The 16,811-nt window shown below is 40.2% G+C and overlaps 1 protein-coding gene across 8 annotated transcripts in view; it reads left to right on the top strand.

The window, feature by feature from the left end:
• Nucleotides 1-16,811, top strand: part of PUM2 (pumilio RNA binding family member 2) — a 124,750-nt gene that overhangs the window by 31,608 nt on the left and 76,331 nt on the right. For all 8 annotated transcript variants that reach the window (XM_068161323.1, XM_068161322.1, XM_068161320.1 and 5 more), the window contains one exon: nucleotides 8,255-8,323. In XM_068161323.1, the coding sequence (XP_068017424.1) occupies nucleotides 8,273-8,323 (51 nt within the window). In that variant the 5' untranslated portion in view covers nucleotides 8,255-8,272. The remainder of the gene's footprint in view (nucleotides 1-8,254; nucleotides 8,324-16,811) is intronic.

Raw genomic sequence — 16,811 nt, 5'->3', positions numbered from 1 at the left:
GGCCTCATCTGCTTGGATCTGCTGGTCAGGTGGCCTGTAGGAGACCCCCACAGTAATATCTCCTTCCCCTGTCCTGCCTTTAATTTTGACCCATACGCTCTCAACTAGCTTATCATCCCTCCCCAGTTGGAGCTCCACTGATTCCAACTGGCTATTGACATAGAGGGCAACACCTCCTCCTCTCCTTCTTTGCCTATCCTTCCTAAAGAGTTTATACCCATCTATCCCTACATCCCAGTCATGGGATTCATCCCACCAAGTTTCAGTAACAGCCACTATGTCGTGGCATCCCAGCAGCACAGTGGCCCTTAACTCATCCTGTTTGTTGCCCAAGCTGCGCGCATTCGCATAGAAGCACTTCAGCTGGGCTGGCCCTGTCCTGCTCTTGTGCCAAATCCCCTCGGTTTCCACAGAATGTCCTGGTGGATCATTTGTGGCTTGCCTCAGGGTAGCAAGTTGAGAGCCCTTACCAGCTCTCCTTCTCTCTACTGCTGGTGAGCTGCCCCTCTGTTTGTCACCAGCCAGCAGGAGACTATTAACCGCTTCCCCCTTCAAATCTAGTTTAAAGCCCTATCAATGAGCCCTGCCAATTCCTGCCCCAGGATTCTTTTCCCCCTCTGGGACAAGTGTGTCCCATGAGTTGTTTTCAGCTCTGGTGCCTTGAAAACCAGTCCATGATTGTGGAACCCAAAGCCCTGTTGATGGCACCAGCCCCTGAGCCATGAATTGATCTGTCGGCGCATCCTCAGTGTGTCCTCATCCATTGCTGACGTTAGAGGGATGGCAGAGAACATGACTTGAGCCCCTGATCCCTTTAGCATTTGCCCTAAGGTTCTGAAGTCTTTTTTAATAGATTGTGAGCCTCTCATTGTTACATCGTCACTGCCCACCTGAAAGACCAGCAGTGGGTAGTAGTCTGAAGGACTCACGAGGTTGGGAATTCTATCTACAACGTCTTTTACTTGGGCACCAGGGAGGCAGCAGACCTCTCTATGAAATGGGTCTGGCCTGCATATTGGGCCCTCTGTTCCCTTCAGTAGGGAGTCTCCTATGACGATGACCCTGACTTGAATTTGAATTGTAAACAGCCAACTTTATTTCCAGTAGCTTAATTATCATCAGTATAAAGTCTTTAGTGTCATTTTAAACTTTTTTCAGTTCCTTTGAAGAATTGTGCTGGCCAACATTTAATGATATACTAATGTCCATGGCTAAGCTGCTGCTCTTACTGAATTAGAAATGAGCTTTATTGAATTAGAAGTAGTCTCTCTAGCTTGTTTTATAGTTTTCAGGGTTTTTTTTTCATCTTTTAGGCAATTGTGGAAATCTATGGTTAGTTTAAATACACATTATTCAAGGAGAATGTTTTTGGAAGACATTTGAAAAAATTGATAGCAGCAGTTTCTTTAAGTGTGCATTCCCCTGCTGTAGACAAAGTAGAAAACATACATGCTTCCCTATAGTAATTCTTCTAAAATATATTAAAAGAAGCACTCTCTACAGTTTTCTGGTTGTCCTTGAGGTTTTTCACTGTTTAAAGGTTCAAAGAATCAAGGCAGCTTTTGAGACAGACTGGCATATATTTGAAACTTTTTTTTGACTGGCATTTTGTGCTGGTGATACAGAGAAGTGGTGCCCTTTATCAGCAGCTTTCTTGGAACTACTAGTTATTTGTAGTGGAGTGAGACATCTAAAACTTCTGAATTTCTTTTTTGTACTTCTTGTGATTGAGTTCATTGCCTTAAGACTAGGTGGTTCCATGGCTTCATCTCTGATTTTAGCAACCAGTTCAATAAGGTCACACTGTTGGAGTTCCCTGGTTTTGCCTTGCCTGCTGGAGGAGAATTTTAAAAAGAAACCACAGCTAAACAACAGAGCTTGTTAGAAGTGTACTGGACTAGTAAGGGAGAAGTCATGATGCTAGAAACTTCTAGGCAGGAGAATGACTGGTGGAACTTCAGTTTTTGCATCTAGCATGCTTGGAAAATGAATGGCATGGTAAACACATCTACTACATTCAGGAATAAAGAAAAAGAAAGTAAATTGTCTGAGGAAGGGGTTTTCTATATATTTAGAATTGCTGGGGGTGGGAGGAACTTTAGTGATACCAGTTCTGTAATAACACAAAATAGTTTCCTAGAAATTGAGTGATTTTTGTAATTTCCTTTTAATGAGGGGGAGGTGTGGATGTACATATACATATGTGCAAAATGCCTTTCTTGGTATAACTTACATTGCTTAGAAATCAATTATGTTCCATGGGATTGCTTAAAGTTACATTCTTTTAAAGTAGTATAAACATACATAATTTTTGAAACAAAAAATAAAAGCTTGTTTTTTCACTTTTCAAGTGTGAAGGGGGAAAAGAAAAGTAAAAACAATTTAAGTATCTAGAGAAAACGCATCAGTAAAAACAGTCTTGATTGCAATGTGGAAAGTTAATTTATGGTGATTTTTACTTGATTCTAGGCCTGTACATTCCTATTGTTCAAAATTTTTTTATACACATTTAAGAAAGGCTTGTTGACTATTAGAATGAAAGTTAAATGTTGCATTAATCATTGCAGTATGCGTTGAGATAAATTGTTCCTAGTTCCTGTTTGTGAGTAGATAAATTTGGGGATTTTACAGACTTTCATATTCAGAAAAAGGCAAAGTTTTAAGCCTTTTTAAAAAATAGCATATTGCCTAGAAAGCACTCAAGTTTTCAAAGTTTTTAAACCTAGTAAGTAAAGGGGTTTGTTTTGGTTTTTTTTAATGAGAGGTAATGAAGTAGTGAAGGCTGGTGTCTCAAAACAGCTATGCAGCAAATTAGTGTCAAACTTCATTATAGAAGTAGCTGTGTGGTGTTACTGCTGACAAACCCTTTCACTACAGTGTGGAACAATGATGGTTAGAAATTTGTCTCATGAATTCCTTTTAACTTCTGTTATGTCACCAGTAGCACTGTTATAGGGAGGTGATGCTGACTGACAGGCTTAACTAGAAAAGTGCAGATACTTGAAATTAGAAGAGATTAGTTATGTGTATATATTAAGTAATTGACAGCAATTTTTAAAAAAGCGTGTTCAGACAAGAACTGCAATTCAGAGTTTTTCATAACTTTGTTTTCAAGCTTCTGAATATGTTAGCATCTTCTTTATTGTTTGTGATATATTTATGCAGGAATGTTGAGGTGAGAGATGCAGAATAATATACATACATGAGTAGAGTAGTGGGAAGATTAAGAGTCTCAACAGACTAGATGGGATTTACACCTAAACTATTTCACGTTGAAGATTAAACCTATAGATTTTCTTTTATGAAAGACTGTTCTTCAGCTTGATTTACAAACAGTAAATGAGCAGTCAACCCTTTTATAGAAAGGATTGCTCATTTAAATAATAAGCTAAATAGTGTGTGGGTAAATAGTCTTTTAATCAACTGTTTTAATTATTTTATTTTTTTTATAATTTCCTGTTTAAATAAACCTCTAATGGGGCAAGTTTTTAATGGGATTTTTCTTCTGTTTTGTATAATTATGTAGTCAGCTGTCTCTTCTAGACTTTTACTTTACTTCTGCAACATGTCACCCTGATTTCCTCTGTATTTCTTAGAAACTCTTGAGTGGATAATTTCTTACATTTGAATTTGAGAAGCCTGCTAAGTTTAAACTACATGCCCTACTTAGGTTGGAATATGTCAGTTGAGCTCTTGAAGTGGAGCAAACACAATACAGACACATTATTAGTAACTTATGTGAGGCTGATAGTTCTGCCAGTGTTGGATTTTAGGGATTAAAATCCTGAGCTTGAGGACACCTGACAGTAAGTATAGAAACACCTGCACTAACAGTTCTGGCCAGTCTTTAGGTAATGCTTGAACTTGTGGGAAGACATAAATTTCTAATGTGGTGTAAGAATTTGTGTTCTAGAGGAGTGAGTGCAATTACCTGTTTCCTAAAGCATGTTTTGTTCCATTATGGGAAACAGTATCCAAAATTTTGTTAGTCCATTGAACCATCATGTAGCTCTCAAATAAGCAGCAAGATGTGGCAAAGTTAATGCCGGGGGAAAACGTCAACACACCACAATTTTCCAGTGCTTTTCTTCGTGGGGAGGTTATGCCCTGTTGTGCTTGCTTTCTGTGGTCTGTTGCAAGTAGATCTGTAATTTCCAAACTTGGCAGTATTTGTGGGATGCTGTAATTTTTATATATTTATGTGTGTGTGTATATGTGTATATATAGATTTATTGTTTTTTCCCTTTCTCCTAAGTGCATGCTTCCAGATTACTGATACTCCATCTGGAAAGGCAGCAAGGAAAACATTGTGTTGTGTCAGCTTTTCTGATCACCTTGCTTCTTTTCAGCAGGTGTTTTTGCTGAGCATAGTTAGTAGTTGGGTTTTTTTTCCCTTAATAAATGCTGCAGAAACCTTACCTTGAAATCTTCTGTTTCTTTTTTTTCATTGTTGCACTGGTAGAATTCCTTCTCAAAAGTACAAAGTTCACAAGGAAATGGAACTAAATCATAAAGAGCCAGAGTGACTGGACAACTGAATTGACAAACTAAATTTGTGTTTTTTGTAGAACATTTGAATGTATTATGGGTCATATAGTGCAAAAGTGTAGCTTGATCTCAGAGTATGAGTTAAGAAGCCTAAAATACAGATTGAACTGCCCTTGCTTGCAGTTCAAGTTGGAAAAAACTTGAGTTGATTTTAAAACACTGTATTTTAATGCAATAAAAATTGCTATTTATTGAGGGGAAATTGTTATGCTTTTGAGACTATAGCCATGTAAATGTGTATTAAGACTTAAAGTTGGTTGCTTAACTGTTTTGTCAGAAATGCCTAACATCTTATTTGAATTGCCTAAGGAGCTTGGAATGCTCCAGTTTGGAATCCTTGGTTAAGTCTACAGTTGTGTTATTATCTGCTATGCTCAAAAAAAGTTACGTCTTTTAAAGAAAACTTCTGAATTACAAAAGTTGTAGAAGCCTTTGTGGGAAAGATGTATGGACTGTCCTGTTCATTCATTGGTAGCTGGTTAGATGTGCTTAACTGTCATGAACTCAGTTTATGGGTTAAACATTGCAGCATTCATGATTGACAATTGTCTTGTGGACATACTGTGCAGTAGTAGTGAAAGTACAGTAGAAGTGAGATTACTCTTACTAGGAGTATTGAGAAACAAAGGCTTTTGCATAGGCCTTTAGATTTAAAATTATTTTGTAAATTTTAGGGGGAGGAGAGGAAAAGAGTATAAAATCTAGGATGAAATAGTCTACTAAAAAAATACAATTTTTTTTTTCCTGAGTGTTAAAATGTCTTTCCTAATGCTTTGATGAAAAGCGGACTAACAAATGCTGGCATGTTGCATCCAGTTTCTGAATTATCTGTCATTATTTCTAAGAGGAAAAGTTCATGGGTACAATTAAGCTGTCCTATCTATTTAACGGTAGTGTGTGAGGAAACCATTGCCAGGCTTATTGGGGTTCAATGCCTGAAAACTAAGATTAACTCGAGCAACTAATCCCCAAAGCAGGTAGGTGGTAAATGGAGAAATAGGAGTCTTCAGAGTGATTCTGAGAAAACAAAATGAAAACCCAACCAAACAGAACAACAAGGAACTTCTTTAACCAGGAAAAAAGTGTAAATGTTGAGCACTGTATTTCATAGGCCTCTTTTTTATTTATGAGTTAGTCCCGATGACCGAATGACTAAAAATAGATTATTTTTTTTTTTTTTTTAAATGTAATGAATAATGTGGTATAAGAAAGGGGTAGATTGTTTATTTCTGGAGCTTATGAATTAGATGAATATTGGCATTGGGTTGGAGAAAATAAAACTTCCCAGAGATGCAGATGATCCTTACCAAAGGTTTTCCTTTTGGGAGGCCACTTTGTATGTAGGGCATGTAGTGTGATTGTTGCTCTGGATGTTTCCTTCTGTTGTAGCGATAGGGCTAGCACTGCAGAAAGCAGATCATCTGAAAACTTTAGTGCTGCTTGTATTTTCTCCAGTCCATAAAATGATCTATGAAAAATGTATTCATAGAATCAATAAGGTTGGAAAAGACCTCAAAGGTCATCGAGTCCAACCTGTCACCCAAGACCTCACGACTACTAAACCATGGCACCAAGTGCCATATCCTGTCTCCTCTTGAACATCTCCAGGGATGGTGACTCCACCACCTCCCTGGGCAGCCCATTCCAATGGCTAACAACTCCCTCTGTGAAGAACTTTCTCCTCACCTCAAGCCTAAACTTCCCCTGGTGCAGGTTGAGACTGTGTCCTCTCCCCAGCCTCATTGCCCTTCTCTTGACACGTTCAAGAGTCTCAATGTCCTTCTTAAATTGAGAGGCCCAGAACTGGACACATGATATATGGGACAGGATTTTGTGGGCTGCTGTTTGGGATGGGAACAGAAAAACAGGAGTAAGCTGTGCTGTTACTCTGATTCTTGGATTGTCTTTTCTTAGAATCTTGGAAGTGTGCATAGCCGTGGTTTTGAACTTTACTGGACTGGCGGGGGGGAGGGGGTGGCATGTGTGAAGCATTTGGAATTGGCACCAAAAAAAGCCAAACCACAAAACCACCACCAATACAAAACAATCCAAAAAACCCAAATTCCTCCAAACAAACACCACCCACCCACCCCTTCCAACCAACAGCCCCCACCCCCAAAAAGCAAAAATGACTAAACCCACAAAAGACATGGTGGATTCTTGCCACTGATTTGGGTAGTATTTATAATAAATATAGTTTGGTGTGCTTTATCTACAAGCTTTGTTTTAGAGAGTATCTAACTTATTATTTGGTTGTAATTGAAATAAAACTGCATGATTTCAGCATGGGCATTGCGTTAGGGTAAGGTAATAAACTCTCCGCCATCTCTAGAAGAAATTCTGTCTCCAGGAACTTCAATATCCACTTTCAGAAGTCTTCAATACTTAAATTTCTGATTTTTTTCCCCCCTAAATAATTCCTCTTCCGCAGTTGAATTTTAGTATGTGCATGCACAAAGGTATTAACCCTTGGAGCTGATAAAAAAAAACCCCTCGTATAAATTATAAATGTATTTTTTCATTAATTTGAAAGTTACTTTATCTTCTTTCAAGAATACATGAAAACTGCTTTCAGTTTTTAAAAGAATAAAATCAACCTAATTGACTTAAATGTCAGCATCACTAGAAAAAAAAAGGTCAGGGTTCTAATTTGCACACACAATCACCCCCCACCCCCATCGTTCACTGTAAAACAATTTATTTTTCAGTAGCTCACTGAAATTGTTTGGAATTGCTTTCAGAAGCCATCTAAATTAAAATATTCTTCTTTTTGAGGGACTATTTCATTGAGCTGTGAAATACCTTCCTTGAAAGTACAGTTACTCAACCTCAGAAGTTAATGTCTTAAAATGGCAGTAACAGTATTTTGAGAATAAAGCATCTCTTGACAGGTTATTAACACTTTTACAATGCTAAGAAAGAATTGGAAAAGTTGTTTGTGCCAGAATATTAAAAGCACAAGATTGTTTCTTTGCCAAGCATTTGAGTATTTCTTTATTCAGATGTGATCTTAATGTGTTGTCAGTTGCATGGTGTCACTTGGTTTTGTTTTATTTGTAATGTAAATGGAATGATTTACTAGATGAAATTAACTTCTCTGGCAGACTGGTATTGGGAGGGAAACTTTAACTTTGAACTGGAATGACTTAACCATTTTATCCTGCTGCACATCACTCTGAAGAGCAGGGAAGAATGCACCTGGTGCATTGGATCTGCATGCTGTAAAAAAGGAGGTGGTTTGTGACAGCAGCAACTTTCTTTAGTGATGCACTTTTTGTGTTTGTACCAAACAAAAAAAAGAGAACACAGAGAAGGAAGAGTGCTGTTTCCTGGGAGAAAGCATGGGAAATTATGATAATTCAGTCAGTTACTAGTTTTTAAAAGCAATGCATTGCTTGTAGCTATTGCAACATGTCTTCTGAGCTTTTATTTGCTGCTAAGTGTACTCAGCTATCTCGTGGGCAACAGCTCCTTTCCAAAGGACAACCTATGTTGATATCTTTAATTTGACTTTCCTTTACATTTGTTGAAAATGTTATATTGCTCAGTGTTTGCATTTCAAGTGATATCCATAAAGAGATGAAAAATTTTTAGTCTCTTTCCTTGCATGTTGTTATATTGGCATGGGTCATTACATTGGTTTATAACAAACTCAGCTTTTGAAAATACATTTGACCAATGAATCACTCTTTTTCCCCCCCTACAGGTTCGATCTGTGGATGAGATGAATCATGAGTTTCAAGCTCTTGCCCTAGAATCTCAGGGAATGGGAGAGGTAATTATACAGAGATATTTTGATACAATTTCAGGAGTCTTAAATTATATGATATAAAACAAAGAGCTTCTCTTAAAACCAAATTGATTTTTCTGACAGCTGAAGATTTTCTTGTAGGTGAAGATAAGCTAAGTACTTTGCAAGAACACTGGGATGGTTGTTGACTGGATCTGCTATGTTACTATGTCAGTCATTAGATGACTGCTAATCTTAGGGAAGTGATGGGATAATTTATTTGAAAGCTTGTGTAGCTGTATGAAATGAGATGTTTTCAGTGTTATTGTATCTGAGATAGTTAAACAATTGCTTACTACCTTTGAGAAGCAAGAGAAGACTGGGATCTGAAAATTATTTGGCTCCAGAAAAAATGAAATTGGCATACCCTAGCAGAAATGTGTGCTATTTTGCTGGTAATTACTCCTTAGAAGATTTTAAACAGGGTGAAGAGTTCTATTATATAATTCAGCTAAAGTGGGGGGAAAGGACTTCTTGGTTTGCTTTGTTTGGGATTTTTTTTTTAAGTCACAGTACTGTGGAGTTGGGGAAGTAAGATCTTGGAAGGTGACAGCTCCTTCAAGGCAGTTCCATGACCTGCATAGGGAGTTTAGAGAGTGCTGCCTAATGAGACACTCAGGATGACCTAGCAATAGAATAGAGTTGAATAGAATTAACCAGGTTGGAAAAGACCTTCGAGATCATCAAGTCCAACCTATCACCCAACACCATCTAATCAACTAAACTATGGCACCAAGTGCCTCATCCAGTCTCTTCCTAAACATCTCCAGTGATGGTGACTCCACCACCTCTTGGGCAGCACAATCCAATAGCAAATCACTCTTTCTGTGAAGAATTTCTTCCTGACATCCAGCCTAAACCTCCCCTGGCACAGCTTGAGACTGTGTCCTCTTGTTCTGGTGCTGGTTGCCTGGGAGAAGAGACCAACCCCCACCTGGCTACAACCTCCCTTCAGGTAGTTGCAGACAGCAATAAGGTCTCCCCTGAACCTTCTCTTCTCCAGGCTAAACAATCCCAGCTCCCTCAGCTTCTCCTCATAGGGCTTATGCTTCAAACCCCTCCCCAGCTTTGTTGCCCTTCTCTGGACACAGTCCAGCAAGTCAACATCCTTCCTAAACTGAGGGGCCCAGAACTGGACACAGGACTCGAGGTGTGGCCTAACCAGTGCAGTGTACAGGGGCAGAATGACCTCCCTGCTCCTGCTGGCCACACTGTTCTTAATGCAGGCCAGGATGCCATTGGCCTTCTTGGCCACCTGGGCACACTGCAGGCTCATGTTCATGTGGTGAAGAGGTTATAAAATTTATTAATAGGAAATATTAATTATGAAAATATTTTTATTAATTATAAAACTATTAATAACCGATGAATCACCAACTTATATACATGTTCTAGTGCACGTTCGTGAAATAGATTCCACAAGTGGCTTAGTGTTGTGATTATAACTTAATTGAACTAGTTACAGACTATCTCTATATTTATATAATGAAGGGTGCAGTTCTGCCGCTTGGCCACTAGATGGCGGGACGTGGGCGGCTTCTGGCTGTACACAGCAATATTACAATCTTTCTATGCATCAGCGCTTACTCTGCTAGACGCGGATACTTTGAACTGAGTGCTAGTGGATGGAAAGCACGTGGAAGATATTCGATTCCCTTCAGACAACAGGGATCGCTCCTGCTCGGGGTCGACCCGTGGGATTGGCCCTCAGAAGTCGGCAGGGTGGGACGACAGTGGCCGGTAGGTGGGCTCGGACGACGCGGCAGCAGGCAAAGCTATGGGGGTCGGCCCAACCACAGCGGTCCTCAGGGCTGATGCAAACAGCTTCGGGGAGAGAATGCGGCTGCGTTAGGCGGCGGATTCTCATTTACTGAGCTTAAAGGAGCAGCAGGACTCTCGTAGTGGTCCCGGGTTCGGTGCAGTATAGGCACGAACAATGCTTTAGTCTTCCCTGAGTTTCACAGGGCTCAGAGCGGCACTCGGCGGCTTCTCTCCCGCTACGGCGGGGCTAGGCATACGTGGACACGGTATCGATCAAGTCCCTTCTCCCCGGCAACTGGGCAAATCTTACCCTCGGGGGTCAGTCCAGTCCTCCGGTGGCACGGTGGGCTCTCCCGGTCGGTACGACTGGCTGTGGTGACGCTGGATTCCTCAGAAACAGCGAAGGTCCTCCCTCTGGGTGGCTTCACTATGCAGACGCTTCCAGTATGCGTGCATGTATAACAGAAGCTAATAACAATAAGCTCAATGGCAAAGGCTGCAGCTCGAGAGTTACTCTCTCGAGCAGGCACAGAGACAAAGTGAATGAGGGGGCAACTTGTTTACCAACTGGGGTGATACTTATAGGTTCTTCGAGGCTCGGCTTGACCAATGGGCATTCTCATAAACAACTGGCTTCAGCCTATAGAAAGTGTGAAGCAAGAGTTATGCCCATACTTGGTGTCAGCACGAGCACTGCATGCGCTGGGTGCGTGCAAGCCTGGCTAATGCCTTGGCTTTTGTCTTCCTCCTGGAGGAGGGGGAACTTGCCCATATGCTGGGACAAGATTCAGTATCTGGGCATAATGTGCCTTCACCACAGTTCAGCCAGCCGTCAACCAGTACCCCCAGGTCCCTCTGCCTGGCTGCTCTCCAGCCACTCTGACCCCAGCCTGTAGTGCCACATGGGGTTGTTGTGGCCAATGTGTAGAACCCGGCACCTGGATGTGTTAAATCTCATACCGTTGGACTCTGCCCATCTGTCCAGCCTGTCATGGTCCCTCTTCAGAGCTCTCCTACCCTCTTAACAGATCAACACCTGCTCCCAGCTTGGTGTCATCTGCCAATTCACTGATGATCAACTCAGTGCCCTCATCCAGATCATCAATAAAGATATTGAACAGGATGGGGCCCAGCACTGATCCCTGGGGGACACCACTAGTGACTGGCTGCCAGCTGGATGTGGCACCATTCACCACCACTCTCTGGGCTCAGCCCTCCAGCCAATTCCTAACCCAGTGCAGAGTGCACCTGTCCAAGCCACAGGCTGACAGCTTGGTCAGGAGTTTGCACTTGCAGCCCAGAATGCCAACTGTATCCAGGGCTGCATCAAAGCAGTATAGCCAGTGGATTGAGGGAGGGGATTCTCCCCCTTTGCTCTGGTGAATACCCCACCTAAAGTGCTGTGTCCAGATCTAGAGCCCTCAACACAAGAAGGACATGGGAGTGTTAGACTAGGTCCAGAGGAGCTCTATGAAGATCATCAGAGGACTGGAGCACCTCTCCTGTGAAGAGAGGCTGAGAGACTTGGGGGTTCTTCAGCCTGGAGAAGAGAAGGCTCCAGAGAGATCTTACAGCAGCCTTCCAGTATTTGAAGGGCACCTAGAACATAGATGGAGAGGGACTTTTTAAAAGATGAGGAGTAATGGCTTCAAACTGGAAGAATCTAAATTTAGACTAGATGTTAGGAAGAAACCATGAGTGTGGTGAGGCACTGGAACAGGTTACCCAAAGAAGCTGTGGAAGCTCCTGCCCTGGAAGTGTTCAAAGCCAAGCTGGATGGGGCCTTGGGCACCCAGGTCTAGTAGAAGTTGTTCCTGATCGTGGCAAGGGGATTGGAACTAGATGATCTTTATGTCCCTTCCAACTCAAATTATTCTATGATAATCAGTATGCATTTAGAGTTAATTGCTCTGACAGGACATAGTAATGAAATAAATTCATGTTGAAGAAAGATTTCAAATACTGATCCTTTTGTCTTGCTGTGTACTTAATTCAGTTACTAATTGAGCCAGTGACAGTATTTTGGTTTAACTTTCTTAAAATGATGATAGAACTGTGATCTTTACAGAAACCATGACTTAATGCTGAAAAAGAAATGCCATCTTCCAGTTGCTAAATGTTTCTGGGATGAGACATGGCTGTTATTACTTGCTTTTATTCTTTAATGAAGCATTTAACCAATCTGTTGGCTTGTCACAATTTTTGCTTTAGCCAGCGCTCCACGTTGACTTTCTTGAAGTGCATGAATAGATGAAGCTGTGTTCTCTAGAAAGCTGAGCAACTACATTGGTTATACTTGCTTCCTGCCACTATCCCCACCCTCCCCTAGGTCTTAAAATCCCTTTTGAAAAGTGTTAGTATGGTATCTGTGATTGTACCAATAGTCTTGATAGAGTAGACGGGTTTCAAATTATTTTGCTACCCATTAAGTACTCTGAAAGACTGAAATAGGTGAATTTGAAGGATGACAAAAGTGCTTGGAAATAAATTGAAAGATATGACTGCTCATACAGATCTTTGGTTTAGGTTATCTCAGATTGAGGGAGATATTTATGCATTGTTTTTTGTTTGTTTTCATGGTATTCTGTGGGCCTGTGAAAATCTTTTAAAAACCCAACCCAAAACAAAAAAAACCACACACAGACAAAAAATAAACCAACCAAACAACAAACCCCAAACACAACACCCCACACAAAGTCAAGAGTCCTGGGTCAGCAATATAGCATCAGAAATCAATACTGTATTGTGACCCTGTGTCTTCCAGTTTTCTTGAGGTAATGCTGGCTGGGTTGACTTATTCAGTAATTGTCTTAATGTATTGTATAAAAAGAAAGTAGTTTTGGAATAGATTCCATGGCTGTTGTGACCTTTTTGGTTATAACATTTGATAATATCAAAGGAAATGTTCTTATAAATAGCCTTGTAAGCTAGTAGTTGTGTCTTTTTCCATGCCATACTCATCCTAGTGTGAAAGGAAGGCTGTGTCAAGTGATCTTCTTCTAGCTGTTGGAAAGTTGCTTTATCCAGACAGAGAAAATGAAAAATATATTTTTCTCTGATCTGCAATTACTTTCCTTCTCATGATTCTGATCCATCTTGGTCTTCCCCCCTGCCCCATCTCTGAATCAATATTTGGCATTAGGAGGCTGTTCAGGTCTTACTTTTCACATCATTATTAAAATCAAGACTGCCTAAATCCTCAGGCAAGTCTTTCTTCCATGTGCTAATGTAAAGGAATATAGAATGAAATCTGTTTTCATTGTACCTGTGGTGGGGTGGAAGGGTAAGGCCAAGAAGCCTCCTCCCTTCCCCCTTGTAAGGGAAAGGGAAAGAAAATTGAAGGGAAAGGGAAAAAAAAACTCACAAGCTGAATTAGCAAAGCAGTGGAGCTTTATATTTACAAAGCAATGTAGGGTATGCAGGGGAATATATACAAATTTACAATATTTACAATATATACAAAGATATACAATAAAGTAACACAGAAATGAGAGTTCCCCCCTCTGCCGAGGGGGTTCCCCACCTCCTCTCTCCCCTCTCTCCCCCCTTTCCCCAGAGTAGGTCAGAAAAGGGAGAGAGAAAGAGAAAGAAAGAAGTTAAAAGCAGTTTTGTGTTAATTGGAAAGCAGTTAATACAGGCCTTCTATCTTATCGGTTTCAAGGCCGAAGTCTTGGCAGAAAGCCCAGCACAGAAAGCTGCTGCCCAAAGAAGAGGCGGAAGCAAGACTGAAGATAAAAGTGCTGGAGTGCCCAGTTCACTCCCAGTTCAGAAGGTGCTTCCTCCCACTTCACCAATGAAATTAGTTTAGATTATTCTTTCCGTTTACCAACTTCCGTCCACCATATTCCCTTTCTTAAGGGGACAACGTCAACCAGTCCCAGTACCATAGCACATTTTGGAATTATATATACTGCACATCCTTCTGTTAAGTCACCTGTCTGAGCTGCCTTCAGATGGAATGTGCTATCAATCAGTATTTGGAACAGGACAGCATAACATAAGCCAGATGTACAGACCTGTTGCTCTGTTTCTCCCTTGCAGTTCTTTGTTGTGTAAAAGAAACAGACCAAAGTTTTATTATCAAGAGATCTGCTGTATTCCAGGTGTCTTTGTCTAAAATTTTATCTGTCTCCTAAAGTTTTAGCTGTTAGATTGGTTAAACACAAATGATGCTTCTGGTTCCAGCTTCCAAAAGCTCTTATCAAGACTCTTAAGGTCGTGTTAATATTCTGAAGAACTGCTGACACATGGTGCTGTTTCTCTGCTCTAGGCATATGTTGTTCACTATTTCAGGGACAGCATAGTGGGTTTCAGGACTCTTTAGTATGACCTAATGTTGCAAGAAGGGGCCGCTATACGACCAATGTGATCAGCGGAATCCAACTTTATTGAGCATCAGACACATCTTATATACAGTTTGCTATAATTATACCCACTTGGCAACATACTGTTGGTTTCTCTCTAAAAGGTTACATCATTGTTTTCACGACTCTGTGGAATTCTTCTATCCGGCCTAATTGCTCTCTTTCCCAGATCTCGCCTCCTCCTTATCTTGCTTGCCTCCCTTCTCAGGGGCAGCTGGACTTCAGCATACCAAGCAATCAGCACTTTCTCACAGCTCCTACTCCACCACTATATTATCAACAGAGAATTTTTCAAGGCCTGAATTGCACAGGTGTTCCTGGGACCCAAGTCCCCTCTTGCTCAAAACAAACCCCAACAAATCCCCCGTTTTTCTTTTGTGCAAGTAAGGCCTTGGAGGTTGTCCTTTGAACGCTTTGCATAATACAATTATAAACAAGTTTAACAATAATCAAAATTAGTACAATAATACCTAAAAACCTTAAAACTTACTACTATAATTAACAAACATATTTGCATCAAATCTGGGTATCCCTATCAGACACATCTGAAAAGGTTCACTCACAGTCTGAAGGCTCAATCAAAATTCATTATTGCCTGTTATGTTGGGCTATGTTACCTATACAAGGCACAAAGCTTAAGTTGAATCTAGATAGAATGCTCTAACAGAGCTGGCATAATACATGGTCAAAGATAACAGACATTGTAAAGAAGAACTTAGATCTTAATAGTTCTGATCTTTACATTTCACTCCTCTTATTAACAAAAAATACGTGATTATGCCTGAACACGTTACAAAGATTAAAACATAAATGCAATCCTTAACACTGTTTTACAATCTACTTTAGGGATATGTTACATTTTTATTTTCTCTAGGATGGTCAAAAATCATAAATTGTTTAATAGTAACAAGATTTCTTTAATCTGTAAAGGTAGATCTGGCCAGGCTCTAGCTTCACAGACAGAAAACTTGCAGGCAATCAGCAAGAGCAAAAGAGCTTCATTGCTTTGCCCAATGTAAAATTACACATAATAATGTGTTTTTGCTCATCCTAGTAACACTGATCTCTTATTGGTACCATTAAAAAACCTTTTTATTTTTGCTATGGGGTATTCTGTCTTCCCCCCCCCCCCCCTTTTTTTTTTTTTTTTTGTTGATGTTTTCAACCGAAAATGCGTGTTGTGTTGTTATGAATTTTGATTTTCCCTCTAGGTGTGCAAAATTATAGCAAACTGGTGAGATAACATATAAGTCCCTATGAACATTTTCTCTAATCACACAACAATCAACCAACCATAATATTCAGTCCTAATTCACATGATGCTGTGTTACATTCTTCTGATTGATGCTTTTGACCCCACATTATCATAACAGTTATTGTGATCGATGTTCGACTTCATGGGAAATGCTGTTTCCTCTTAGTCTTGATTCTTCTGCACATTAGTGAAGAAATAGTTGTTAAAATTAATACCTATTTACTACAAACCTTAACTTATGCTAATACTAAAAATCCTTAAAACCTTAAAAGACTATGTTAAAATTAATCCATCAAATCAGTGTCTAAAAATAAATAAAATTGTTACATTAACTAAAAAACACTTTCCAAAATTAAAACCTGTTTATACATTCCTTAACTATATTACATGGAGCTCCTTTGAAATGCCTAGGCAGACAACTAAGAAGGTTCGAACCAAAAGAAAATCTTACAATTTGAACTCTTTACTAAGTACATACACCTTACTGCAATTACTATGTACTAAATACCTGTAAATAGCAAATGTTTACCATTCATTATGCTTACCAGGAAAACTTAGCAAAACTCTAAATAACAAATCTCTGAAAGCCATTACAATCAGAAATGACAAAATGAGTACTGTTGCTTTAAATCAGAACAGAGCCATGGTCGACAGTAGCCGTACCAGAAACCACTGGGGGGGGGGTGGTGTGGTGGTGGTGCTGAGGTTAAGACCACACCCAATTGCTGCATCACATCCCGGCCCACCAAAGCATTGATTCCATTAGGCAATGGCATAACTGTAACTGTAATTAAGGCCTGTTTTCCTTCAATTTTCACTACAATTTTGTGACTACTCTGCATTACTACTTGAGCTCCCCCAACACCTTCTACTTCTCCTATTGCTGGCTCTAAAGGCCAGTGTCTCGGCCAGTGTGCATTACTCATGATTGTGATGTCAGCACCAGTATCTAGCAGGCAAATTAATTTCACGTGCTGAGACCCATACCAAAATTCAACACCAGCGACTGGTCGTCTTCCCATTGGTATAGTTAAGAGAGCCAGTCCCCCTGTGGATCCAAAGCCTTTGTCACCTCGTACAGGCTGATCGCATG

Source organism: Melanerpes formicivorus, unplaced genomic scaffold (genome assembly GCF_026170545.1).
Source record: "Melanerpes formicivorus ecotype bairdi unplaced genomic scaffold, bMelFor1.0.p_v2 SCAF_57, whole genome shotgun sequence".
NCBI lineage: Eukaryota > Metazoa > Chordata > Aves > Piciformes > Picidae > Melanerpes > Melanerpes formicivorus.
This window is presented reverse-complemented; position numbering and strand designations above follow the sequence as displayed.